Consider the following 14,658-nt stretch of genomic DNA (forward strand, 5'->3'; position numbering starts at 1 on the left):
GTAGCCTGCGTAGAAACATTTCCGTTTTTCGATTTCCGAGATGAACTTGCACATCGAAAACGGTTAACAGAATTACACAGCAATGTTCGCCAACATTAATGAAAGTCTGTTTCATTAAACGTTATATTTGTAATAGTTGTAAATTCTAGTTTTATCAGTTTCGGAATATGTCGCGTGATTTTGGTCTTGATTAAACCGAGGCTTCCATCTCCCAGGTTCTCTCAGTTTCTTTTATTCTAGGAAAATAATGCCGCCAAATATCATAATTATGAAAGTTTGAATTGTTCTGTGGGATTTTTGTTAAACTATTTATTTTGTTTCGTGACTGATTGAACATTTGAAGCTAAAACAATGATTACGCTTATAATTGCAATGTAATATTATCTTGTTAAATTTGTGTACTATTGTAATACCATCATCTTGTCATATGTGAGAAAAGCCTTAGCTAGATGATAAGATAATACGATATAGCGCGTAGACTTAATTGAAAATAACTTCACCTTTAAATATTATCTTGCAGAAACAGAGTTACTTTGTATCTTATGTATCCATTCCATCTACTCAGCAGAGAGCACAATCCCTTAAATTTGTAATAAATAATGTCAAAATAATGTATAATAATAATATAATAATTTATAGTAAATAATATTAAAAATATGAATCAAAAATAGAAAGAGGAGAAAATGTTACAACTTCTGAAAAGGGTTTCATAATAATATAATTGTACTATAATTTAGAAAGAATCAAAATATTTATTCGGCTAAATAAATAAAGAAAAACTATATTACCTATTAATTAAAACTAATAGTTAAATTAATTAAAAAAAAAACTACAAATATGTTACATTATTTAACAATCTAAATAAAGAAATGTTTAATCACTTAAAAATTACTTTAAACATTTTACGTGATATTACGTTAAGCTCTAGCTACATTTATACCAATGCAAATAACAATGCAAGTGAAATTATTAGTCAGAAAAAGACTGATGACTGTATGATAACGGATGGAAGATGTAATGTAATTAATAATGATGTCAGTTTATCATGTCGTCATTAATGAAATTGTTACAAAAATTCTGTTAATATTGTATTGATTTTAATCAACGTTATGCATTTATTTATACATGCATTTATAACAAATATTTGCTAGTTTTGTGGTAGAATATGGATGCATTCATTGTTTTTTGATTCATGCATTAACTAAAATGCACTTCAAACTTGTTCACTAATACTATAAACTATATTCAAATCATTATACAATATGAATAAATATAATATTTCATCGTGTAATTTTATAATTAATAAATAATTTTAAATTATTATTTATTATTTAATTAAAAAAATAGAATTATTATTAATATTTATTTATTTTAAAAAAATAGAATTAAAAATACACTTAAAATGAAACAAGTTTAAAATACAAAATTATTTAAAATTCAAAGACACGAAATTTGTAATTTTTTCATTCGATCATAATTAATCTATAAGATAATAATGAATATCTAATTAATCGTATATAGTTTTTTACATTTATTTTACATAATTAAATGAAGCATCTTCACGTTTAATGTAAGAGTATAAATTCTTGCTTATTGTTTTAATAGAATAAAATTTAATTGTGCCAAACCGAGATTGTATTTTCATTAGATTGACATTGAAAGCAAATGTTTGCACATTTGTATATAAATATTTTATTTCATTTTCACGTAATAATTGATTCTTCTTATATTTAGTATTACTTTATTTTTTGAAAATATTGAACGTATTGAAATTAAAAATACTTCCACCGGTTGTTCAAAAGGGATCTTGAATTATTGATAAATCGCTGTTGTCATCAGTTTTTTGTTTCATTATCATTATTTTGTTTAATATTCCTTTGATTTTCATTATTGGAGAGATCGCCATCGGATTTATTAAAAAATGGGTAAATTTCTAGTTTAGCAACTTTTTCCAATTTTGGCTATTGCGCTACAAATTCTTTTTTTTCTGAGAAGTTTATATTTTTCCGAACGAAGCTAGTGATTTTTCCAGGACTACTGTAATTTCTATGCAGATGATCTGCAACAATTTCCGCCTTGCTAAATTGATAAGGAATAACGATTGGGAAATGTCGTTAAATTAGAAATTAACCAAGAATTATAATTTTCAGATCTCTGAATTAAGATATCAATGAAAACATAAATAAGTTTGAAATATATAATGTCATTTGATGACGTTATATTTGTCTATTTACAAATACATTTGAAATACGTTCGTCAGTATATTTTGAATGTTTTCGTTTCAGTGGTTCAAAATAAACGTCGACAAACGGCGATTGGTTATACGTTGCCTCTTTTAAACGGTATAAATTTTCAGGCAAATCGAGGCATTCCCCGATAAGGTCACTTCTTTTTTTAATTTCGTGCTTGGAGATTGCTTGACAATAGAACCGGAAATACGGACAGCGTGTTCGTTGTTCGAAATTACACAGATCGGTTGTCCATTTTGCGATTTGCGCAATAGTTTTCCTCTGGGAGGAATAACCGTGGGTGGTTCCGCCACGTTGAATTCGACTGTCACACAATCCTTCTTGAAACAAATTACACGTCATTCTATCTGAATTATCGCCACAGGCTGAGGGAAAAGAGGAGAGCGGAGGGTTGGATAAGATGATCTGCTCGATAATAATAGGTGCATGTCCTGAGATTTCTCCGATATGATAGTAAGATTGTGCATAATATACGAAAATGTGCAAACTAAATCAAAATACTCGGTGTAATCTCAAATGAGTGAAACGGATCGCTGTTTGTGTTCCATTTCTTTAGCTGTATTTATAAATTTATATAAACATTCGTAGTCATCAAAGTATAATATAATATAATATAAAATATATAATATACAATATAATATGATATAAAATATGTAATATACAATATACAATATAATATAATATAAAATATGTAATATACAATATAATATAATATAAAATATACAATATACAATATAATATAATATAAAATATGTAATATACAATATAATATAATATAAAATATATAATATATAATATAATAGAAGATTATATATAATCTTTCCTTATTTTTTATACTGTAGAATTTCTAAAATTGGGCTTAAAATATTTATTAATCTGACAGCACACATGTAGATTTAGCGGAATCTGATAATTAGATTATAAACATGGTTTCTTGAATTCTCTGAAATGAAGTTAATATTCGTGTATATCTATATGTATTATATGTACATATTAATGTTGTTTTTGAAGTATATGAAGAAACGTAAAATATAAAATTTCACACGAGCTACCTACGTAAATATAACACTTACGTTTCAGAAACTCACGCGTGTACTGCCGAGTTAAATTAATAGTTTTTCGCTATGAATAGGTTTTTTTTTATAGAGAACTGTGAGATAGGCTAATGTACTAAAAATTGTATGATTTAAAAATTTAATTAAAAAAAAAAAATATTAAATTGATCTTTATGCGTCCATTCAAAAAACTGTTGATAGTTTATATGTTACTCGTTATCAAGCAAATTCGATCTAATGCATTTTCTTGATAACAATAAATAAATAACAGCCAAGATATTTAAAATTCCTGTTTCACGCGAAACACCCTGTATATTTCTCATTCTTTTTTTTTTTTTATTAGTTTTTGTATATATATACTTTTATTACTTTTGTATATATAATTATATTAATTAAACGAAAGATATTGGAATTATAAATGGTTTCGACATATGACTTTTTTTATCTGACGATAATCTAGAAAGAAGATTATTTAAGATTATTCTAAATCTTAATGGATTGAAATTGCACGGAATATAATTTACTATGAAATAAAAATATACATTTTATTGATACATATTATTTTAATTATATGTATTACAGAATTAGTTTAATCGCGAAATAATATGAACTTATATTATTAATTAAAATTAAACGAAATTAAATTAAACGTTAAATTAAAAACATAATGCAAATAAATGACTAACAGACTGTAAAAATTTTCCTCGAAGTTAAAAATTCACGATTTACAAGTTTATGATTTTATTCTAACATGCTTATTCATCTACATTTATGAATCTATTCTGTCATGCTCATTTCAAGGAATTATACGCAGAATGTAAACACTTGTGTTTAATAATAAAATCTGAAAATGAGAAACTGTTTACGATTTAATATGTAACGACGTGAGAGTGTCCATTTATATTCATAAAGAAAATTACCGATATTGTATTTCGTTTCCTGCGACAACCACTCTGTCTTGCATTCTTTCCGCGTGGAAAAAGAAATTAATCCCGGCGCTGGCCGATGGGTAACAAGAGAAAAAAGACGTGCAAAAGCCCGAAGAAGCGGAAAGAGTCGTAATGAGTAACCAGACAGGAAGAGCGATAGATACGGAGGAGAGGTAGATAGAATAGTTTCATGGCACCTAGAAGAGAGAAACTGAGTGAGATGGGGTGGTTGCAGTTGCGAGGTCAACGACCGACAAGCTGTCGCCCCGTTCGAGCCATTCTACCAAACGGACAGAGGTTCTCAGTTATCTGTTTCTCTCGTCTCGTTTCGTCTAACCTCGTCTACTTTTTTTTGTTCCTTCCGTTGATTGAGCAAAAGTGACGCACAAAATTAATGTCGAAACTAGAAGATAATTAGTAAATCAAAAATATTGTCTGGAGACAAGAAATTTGCTGAAAACAAATTTATGTTATAATAACGGAAGAGTATTACTTTTAAATATTGATTATTAAATTGATTATTAAATGATTTAGAGAATTAAATTGACTTGATTTCTATAGAAAGAGATATTTTACGATAGGTCAGATATTTTAAGAAAGCATTTCGCTTTGTTTGTGAAAGAAGGCATGTATAATTTAATTTATAATGTCAGTATTTAAAATTATCTGATCTTCATTTTTAAGAAATTATAACTTTCCAATATGAGTCTTTATTCATGATTTGATGTAGAATGTGGTTGTTGTAAATTATATATTGAATCATACAAGCACACGATATAAATTATACATAAATAATAAGCAACTTTATATAGAAATAAATAGCAGAAAAGAAAAATAAAGTAATAAATATACATTATACGATATTTGTGTATGTATTTTTATTCTTGCTTATTCTCTTTAAATGAATAAAGAGTATGTATTTCTATTCTTGCCTACTCTCTTTAAATGAATAAACATTCATAAATTCACAAAATATAAATTATATAGATTAAAAGATACGATTTTACTATATTCTAATAATTAGAATATTTAATCAAGCATTTCTTATTCCTCCTAAAAGTGATTAGAATTAGAAGCTCAATGTTCAATTGCAATTTATAGCGAACGACGTTGTAGTTCGAACTCCTTAAAAACTTTCGTTTCATAAAAAAAAAAAGAAAAAAATTGAAATTATTGCAGCAACTACTGAAAAGTATTATTGAAATCACTCGTTCATCAATTTGTCTGGCCGAAGTATTGTCAGAATTAAAAATTTTCGAGTGGAACGAAAGTTTCGCGCGAATTTCGCAGTAAGCCGCGAGTTTCAGTTGAAAAAGTTGAAGTAGTTACGATTACGTATATTATTTGAATCGGAAACTATGTGTATGTTGCAAGCACCTTGACAGAGACAAGGGAAAATAGTACGTGTATTTCTATTACGGTAATAGATACTTGTGCTCGTTTCTATATTTATTATTTTTCTTACGCTGTATTCTATATTTGGAATCGTTTTAGGTGAATTCCTAAATATGCGAACATTTCGTTTGAAAGTTTCGTTGCTTGAAAACTGTCGCGTACAGCTGTAATGTAGTTTGTTGTTTTAAAAATCAATCCAAATCTGAAGAAATTAATCGCGTTTTGTATTAAGTAACTTTCTATCATTATATTTATATATCATTATATAACTTGATGTTTGTTGATGATTATTGTTCCAGATCCGTTGACAAAATTTGTTATGTGACAAAATTAGGACATAATTTTTCTAAGTGGAAATTTTTTTAAGCGCAAAGAAATATAAAATATTTTATAAGAAAAATATGTTTCAATCATTTTTTTAAACCAAAGTTTTTAACAAAAATTTAAAGATATTAGCAAGTAATTTTAAAATGTACTGCAAAAGATTATAATTTTGCATTTAATAAAAACGAAATTGCATTTAATAACAGTTCCAAGGTAACTATTGATTCTTCATGATAAATGATTGGTCTGGTTTTTCTTAAATATTGTTTAATTATTCTACGTATTTTTTAACGATAAGCATAAATAGTGACCGTAGATTTCATTAGTTATTTTGTCGTAGATATATATAATAGAACATTACTATATGGTAAAATTAGTTTTTGTATATAAATCATGGATGATAAATTTTTATTTTAATTGATAAGCTTTTTTAACAACACATACGATATATCGATTTCGTAGGAAGAAAATAAATATAGCTTTAGATCGTTATAAGTTTGTTTGTTGAGTAACGTTTATGTAAATGTTTATGTCTGTATGAATATCCTCAAATATTCCGTTCTTCTCTTTACAGAATCTCTTTGTATCGTGTCGATTCGCCGCTAAAAGCCATCGTGGCAACCATTAGAAGCTAGGATTCCGTTTAAATGCAGATGTTCCGCGACAAGAGCTCTGGTTATTACCTAAATTCGGCCGGTGGATCGATCGACCAGTGCTCTCTGGTGTTCGTTACAAACGTATTCAAGAAATCGTTGACGACGAGTCGCAAGTAGTGCCTTTACACGAAACGAGTCGCGAAAGAAAAGTTCGAAGAAAGAGAACAGTGGGAAAAAAAGTTTCTACTTCGGTGACCAGGTTTATAATCTAAAAAAAGGGTTTATAATCTAAAGGAGAATACGGGTCAAGTTTTTTTTATAATCACAAGGGCAATCCCGCGATAATGGAGCCCGATTCTCTCTCCCTTCGGAATTGTCATCGTGCGCAGGATGAGAAGAATTTTCACTAAAAACACACAGTTATTTCTTCCGTTCAAAATTGCGGGAATCCCACCTTGGATCGTGCATGCTTTTTTCTACGTGCGTTTTCAGACTTCGAAACTGACAAGTTGTCGTAAACTGAAAGAATATGACAAAGTTTTTTTAATATAATCCTATAACGTGTACCATATAAATTCAAACATATTCGCATTCAGTGGACTGCGAAACCAGTCATTCGTTTAAAATACAAAATACAATTGCAATAGTGAGACACTAGAAATAGGTAATGAAAAATTTCATAGTTATTATAAAACGAAATGAATAAACTAGAATTGTTTAATTTTGCTAAAAATTATGTTATTGGTTTTTTTTATCGAATGAGTCCAGATTATGAGAGAGAATGTAGTTAATTATACAACAGAAATTTCTTTGCAAACCTCTTATGCTGTGTTTAAGAAATTATAAGAAAAGTGCGACAATATCACACGAAATTGATAGTAAGTAAGCAAATTAGACGATAATATTCTTCATCTAGACTTATTATTCTCGTCGATATTAGTTGTTCCTGAACATGCTTGAATTATAAATTTCGATGAACAAGTCTTAAAAATATTGAATAACAGTATTACTTTAAGAGAGGTCAAATTAAAAATTAAAGACAAAAAAAGGGCATACTCGCAAGGGGAGATATTTATACTATAATTTTAAATCACTACAAGAAGTTACTTTGTAGTATTAAAAAATTATTTTGTTCACTACACATATTAGTGAACAAAATAATTTTATCTGTGCTGGTAAAATATGGATGTACCTACTTCAAGTTGCACTTTTTTTTTATTATGTACAAAATTTATGTTATTATTTGAATGATTTTATTATTTTATATTATTTGAAACATGTCTATGACTCAATATTTTCTAGAAAACATCCATTAGAATGCCAAATATCTAATATTATATTGTATATTGGTTATATCCTTGTGCTAACAGCATAAAAAAATTGTAACAATATTAATGTTTTATATTTCTAAAGTGAAAAAATTACAATTAAATTATACTAATGTGCATTTATGTATATGTGCAGTTTTAGTATTCTGTATACTTTTGTGACGACTAATAGATATAACAATACATGTTTGCATTATTAAATTTCCAATAAATACATACATAAACATACGTAGTGAAATTATGACCAACTATGCTCCTCCCTTCCGTAGCAAGCGAAATTCTGGTTATAGACGATTAACGTGTTTTCGCCGTTATTTCCTCGAATAAAGCACGTGCCTGTGTTGTTTCATCGAATAGAAACGAGTGCATTCGCGTTTTCGATAGTGTGAATACGTTATCTGACGAATCGCATATGTAGAACCGGAAACGTTTATCGATTTTTCATCTAGCCATTTCTGATATCGGTGTAAAATACAGAGATAGGCCGGGACGTCGCTCTAAATTCAACATCGACAGTTGTCGGGATATTTTGCAAATACAGTGTACATTTTGCGTTTTTTGCTTTTCTTTCTATTTCGAAACGAAACAAATAAAACCAATCTTATTATACGTATTTCTCCAGCTAGAATTTTTGTTTGTCTGTTACTCGCTTTTTTAATGATGCTCGAAGCATTAAACATCACGTTTCGAAAGGTAGACAAATCACCAAAAGGAATTTCTGATGGGTTTTCTTAGATTTTTCCTTGTTTCGAGATCAAACATGATACAATTCGCCATAATGACGTGGGTAACAACACATGAAATTCGATTTAAATATTAATTCTGTTAGAGCTCATGAATTTTTTGAAATATAAATGTATCTGCTATATATTTTGCGGTTTTCACATTATATTTTCTCTTTCGAACAAGATTCGGAAAATAGATTTGGCCATTTTCATTAGAAAATTTCTTTTTAAAAATTAAGATTTAAATTAAAAAACTTAGAAAATCGTAATGTTTATTCGAATTTTAAACATACATATACACGCTGCGAAGAAGGATTGCGTTAGATTTTAAAGATGTGTAATATTCACCAACCCTTGTCAACAATTTAAAGTTTGATCTTATTTTTAAATGTAATTCATCATATACTAGAACTTGCAAAAAATTTTAGTAAATTATATAATTAGAGCAATTTATGAAATGCTATTATTTAACTTGCTTGAGCGGTTTAAATATTCCCCACGATTTTTCTCGTAGCACGATCGAGGTCATGCACTGCTCATTGACACCCTAAAGTTTCAAGGAGTCGGCTGTTGCAAACTCGCAAGTCGAAAATTATTTTTTGACCGACACCAAAATCCATACGATTCGAACTGTGGCAAAACTGGAAATCTACGATTTGAAAACGCTCTATATATCGACGCAATTTCACTGTTCAATTTTCGCTCGCAGCCTCCAATCCACACCCCCGAAACCGCAAACATGGACCGTTGGCGTTGAAAATAGCGACGAATATGGGCTACCAGCCTACCTTCGAGCACACGTTGCTCGTACTTTCGAAATGAAATCTGTAAGGGATCAATAAATGGGATAATGGGACCTATCCTTTGCACGCCGTCTTGCGACCGCGAAATTCTTGGCCGCGGCTTTTGGTTCCGCGGAGGGTAGCGCAAGACTCGCATGACGTGCGTGTGTAAATACGTGGCGGCTACGTCGCCGCGGTTGGCGCGTACATGCAACGAAAAGAGGGAGGGATCCGTTATTGATCTTCTCTCGGCGCGTACAAGCGGTTCCTCTCTCTTTCTCCCTCCTTCCCTCCCTCCCTCTCTCTCTTTCACCCTCTCTCCCAGAAAGAGAAACGTATCGAAGCAACGCCGACCGAACGATCGCGATGGTCTACGACGAGCCACTCGTGACGAGAGCTCGACGCATAATGAGAAAGGTACTCTCGCGTCGCCTGTTCGGAGCAAGCTTTACGCGGTTCGGGCAGCCTAACCGGGAAGCGTGGCCAGGCAACGGAGGCGGCCGAGCCTCGGCGGAGATGGCCGAACATGACCGAGCTCGTACGTCGGCCGCGAGCGTTCGCCGCTCGAAGCTAGTAGCTCAGTGCATGCACAGCGGCCGGCCGGCGTGCATAGTCGGTGATAACGGCAGTGCGCTTCCGGCCCCAGATTTTTTTCTCTCTCTTGAATAGAATACACTTCTCTTTCTTTCTTTCTCTCTCTTTCTCTCTCTTTTTTTTTTATATTACCACATTTGCCTTGCACGGAAACGCGTACGACGGAAGAACCATTAAGGAAAGCATCTTCGTGCTTGAGCCGATGTCGTCGGCACCGGGCCTCGGGGCCCGGGGGCCAACCCGTAACACGCGGTTATGGAGCTCCTAGGCTTGTCCCGGTGCGGAAGCAGCTACGATATCTGTGCGCGGGCGTTACCCTGTCGTTCTTCTCTCGCGTACTAGTTAGAAACACCGCCGCAGCCAACAGTCAGGCCCTATATGCTCCATTTAAAAGGTATCGCATCCAGGATATCGTTTTTTTACGCGCGGATGTTCTCCCACGGCCTCGATGGAGTTCTCTCTCGTGTCTTTCGTCGACAATGGAACGTACTCTGGCTGTATACGGGGACAGAAATCGGGTTATAGTCGTTGGAAGAGGATATCGTCTGTTGACATCGTTCGGTCTATCTTTTATTGTCGGGTGATATTTTAGAGTGATACGAGGATATACACGGTACATACATCTGTACGATAACAAAACAACAGTGCTTGTTGTATTTTCATACATACGCAGTCTACTGTGATGGATGCATAAATGTCATCGATTCAAATGTAAATGACGGTTAATCGTTTCATTTCTTACATTGAGGAAAATTATTTCGTGAAAAGTGTTCTGGAAGTTTCTTAATGACCTTGGTTTCTGTCTATCTCGCTTTAAATCTCTTGCCACGGGATTCAATTTGTACATGTAAGCAACGAGACATTGGACAATGACAAGAAATGCGGAAACGATTACACGAACAATCGTGGTTCCCCTTTTCCAAACCTCTTCCTTATTTCGTTTCGTCTTTTTTCACCATTTTTTTTTTCTTTTTTTTCATCTTTGATAGCACGCTCTCATCACACGGTTGTAATTATTGCTTCGTAAGCTGAGAAAAGTCTCGCTGAAAAATCGGTCAAAGGGAACAAAGAGAACGGTCTTTGTTCTTGTCCATTTTTATTTTCCTCCTCCTCAAATCAGCAAAGAGGAAAAAGAAAAGTCCTTACTCCGATTTTATGGTATATTATAAGCAGAAAGAAAAGGAAGGAAAGTAGAAGGAGGATCTCGTCTGACATGATATTAAACATTTTGTGTCATTAACAACGACACGACGAAAATCCACAACGTGGCCAGGACAATCGCGAATGAGATTTCGAAGTTCGTTGCCGAGTGAACCACGTGCTCACCGTTGCTTCATTATATTTTTCAAAATTCGTTGAAATAAAAATTCTCGATCGAAATAAGTGCGAACGTGAAGACTGACATTAACTTTTCATGCTTCACACTTTGGAACTTTTTTTCTTTCATATTTATCCGATAAAAAGATAGAGGCGAGAGGAAATTTATCGTATACAGAGATAAATCCGTAGATACTTGTAATCTTTCTTCGAAATATAAATTTAAAGAAATGAAAAAATTGTAACGCATGAACAGTGAAAAATAAACGTTGCAGTGTGATTTGACGTTTTAAACATGATTCAATTGATTTCTAATTGTTAACAAATTCACGAAAGTTCTTATTTACAGTGACGTAGACACAATGTTTGACTTTGAAAAAACGCGAGTATCTTTCCGTGCACAGTGATCATTTCTGAATTTAAAATTAACTTTAAGGATGCTGTATTCTTTGTGTTACTTCCGACATATCACTCGGAATATGTATATTACAATACTATTATATTTATTAACAGAAATAGAAAATAATTGATATTAATTGATTTCTATAGAATCGCAATTGATTACAATTTTTTCGTTTGATTTGAAATTAAGATTATGGTTAATCAGGGTTCTGAGATCAAGCCCTGGAAAACTGCTGCATAAACATCGAACGAGGTTGTCAAGTGAAAATTCTCGAATGTACATTAAATTCCAGGGAGAAATCGACATTAAAACATTTCGCTCGAGAATGGCGCTTCGATCGTCGTGTCTAGTATCAATTTTTCAACCTTCCTCGCACCAGAAACTATCCTCTTCGTCCGCTTTCATGTGTATATGCTCGTAGGTCATAGACGGTTCGCGGGACACGGGGCAGGGGATTGCGTTAAAATTCCGAAAGCTACGTTGCCACGTGACAGAGGCACATGTTACTATGTTATCCGTTTGAAATCGAAATTAACGTTCGCCGCCGTTTCCTGCCAGGAGAATGATACGACGCCGTCGTTGGAATCGCCGCGTGTGTACCAAATCGGTTTGGTGACTTGGTTGGTGTGTGCGTTCGTCGGACGTATTTTTCATGTGCTTTCTTTCTCGGTACCTCGGCCACGGTGCTCCGCTCTAGGACCACGATGTATCGTTAGACGCTATCGTGCTCGTAACTTGACGGCAATCGATAGTTTCCTCTGAGGAAAGGAAGGAGAGAGCCACAGCTCCTCCCTCTCGGGTTCCGTGGAGACTCGTTTCCGATGTACTTTCCTGGTGGTGCAGAGGATATGCGGTACCGGCAGATCGTCGTCGAAAGGGACGAGGGTTGCCCGAGCGGCGTACAACGTAAAATCGATCTAATGTACGCGACCACGCGATCAGTCGCCGATCTCCTTCGGATCACGATAAAACTGGATCACTGTTTCACCTGAGATGAATTTACGCTTGAAAGATAATCGGGAGATATACCTGGACCAACTGACTGAAAGTAGACCGTAGAAACGTCAAGATAAAACGATCAGATAATCGACACGGTGAGGAAGTTCAAAGTTGTGAGGAGAGGATAAAAATTGAATTCGTTGGAGAAAAGTGCGAAATAGTGGGAAGCTGATGTGTAGCACGATGGGTCAGAGAGAAACTGGAAAGAAGAAGTCGCTGCTTTAGAAGAAGCGACGGGGTTACTCGGAAAATAAGAAATAAGAAATTGCTTGTGAAATTAAAAGTCCAAGCTTCAGAAACAGCGTGGAGGAAGGCTCAGGAATATAATCGGAATTGAAGAAAGAATTGAGAGTGAATTGTCTGTAAAATATCAAGCGTATAAAAGCCAAACTAGTAAAACTAAACGAGTGAAGCAATAACTGAAAGAATAACAAGGTCGAAGCATTCGAAATAAAAAAAAAAAAAAAAAATTCAAAAAATTAAAAAAAAAAAAAAAAAAAAAAAAAAAAACGGTGGAGAACAAAGAAGACAGAAAAGCTGGCGTCGCAAGTACGTGAGGGTGGCTCTCGCGGGACTCGGACCCGTCGACGGACCACCAATGGCGGCTCGTTGTCCAGCCGAGGAAGCGCGACGGGCATGCAATGCGGTCTGTGCGCTGTCGTCGCGGGACTTTTCCGCCGAGCGATGTGCATCGCGGGCAGCAGACGGGGCTCTGGTGAATCCTGTTATCAGGAGCTTACCGATCCTGAGGGGCGACGACATTCCCAGCTCGCACCAATCGAAACCGGTCTAACGGCGGCTGAGATCGCGGAACACGTGATAGAGGCTGTCGAGGCCGTAGAAGAGGTGAGACCACGTACATATCTACCCCCCCTTGTCTTTTATCCCGCGCGATGTGATTTCTTCTTTCGCGATGAAATATTTCAATCAAAGAATCGTACGTGCGTGTACATTCGTAACGTTTGTTCTCATTGTCCAGGGTATCGGTAAAATTCAAGTTTCACGAATGATTAGAATTTTTTTCAATTTTATCGCAGCGGCGGAAAGGAGTTTTGGAGCGCTATTTGCGAAGAAAATGATTTAGTTTAGATAACACGATTTACGAGTTGTCGAATATATTGCTATGGAAATGCAGAGACAGTCATTCATCAATTATAAAAATCTTAGTTCATTGATCCGATGTGTTTTGCTGCTCTGCTACATTCTATACCGCATATTATGAATTTTGTATGCAAATGCATATTGATAAGGTAAACATTACTTTGAATTGCATTGTTTCTTAACAAAATAAAATCGCTTCTTTTGAAAAACGTACCTTTTCACTTGCTTTGCACAGACGCGATGTGTTTCTTATCTATTTTTTCAAAAAATTCAGAAAAATAGAATATTGAACTATATATGCAATCTAATTGTTGAACTGAATTGCATAGAAAATGTGTTACGACATATTTCTTACTAAATACATGATATAAAAAATATAGATGGTATAAATGACAAAGAAAGATAAATAGAATATGTAGATGTACAGTATTTCTCACTGCTTTTACTAATAGGAAACAATTGAAAGTGTATTAACTAAAAATGTATTAACTAGTCAAACAATTTGTATGCTATGGTTTTAAATACAAATAATTAATTATTAACGATCAATTGAAATTGAAATCGGTTCGCTGAATACTATAACATAGTTCAAAATAATAATAGCATAGTTCAGAATTCGGCAATTTGAATGTATACTTGTACAGTTGCATCCTCACGAAGTTACTTGTTACGAATGATTATCTTTTATAACAATCGATCGATATACAAGATCAGTACAACAATTAACGTAATTTGGGATAAATATAAAAAGTTCAAGTATGTTATTATTTCTGTCAATAAGAATCTTGTATGACTCTTTTTATTAAATATACCTCCTAATTAAGATAACAATCGACGAGGTATTAAAATCTTTTATTTATT

At 33.3% G+C, this 14,658-nt stretch overlaps 1 protein-coding gene across 6 annotated transcripts in view; it reads left to right on the forward strand.

Moving 5' to 3' along the window:
* The first annotated feature begins 12,118 nt into the window (after positions 1–12,118).
* Positions 12,119–14,658, forward strand: part of LOC122528853 — a 175,201-nt gene continuing 172,661 nt past the window's right edge. For 5 of the 6 annotated variants that reach the window (XM_043654425.1, XM_043654427.1, XM_043654426.1 and 2 more), the window contains exon 1: positions 12,119–13,542. In XM_043654425.1, coding sequence (XP_043510360.1) covers positions 13,333–13,542 — 210 coding nt within the window. In that variant the 5' untranslated portion in view covers positions 12,119–13,332. The remainder of the gene's footprint in view (positions 13,543–14,658) is intronic. The other variant, XM_043654424.1, reaches the window with a different exon arrangement.

This window comes from Frieseomelitta varia, unplaced genomic scaffold, assembly GCF_011392965.1.
Source record: "Frieseomelitta varia isolate USP_RPSP 00005682 unplaced genomic scaffold, Fvar_1.2 scaffold_265, whole genome shotgun sequence".
Taxonomy (NCBI): Eukaryota; Metazoa; Arthropoda; class Insecta; order Hymenoptera; family Apidae; genus Frieseomelitta; species Frieseomelitta varia.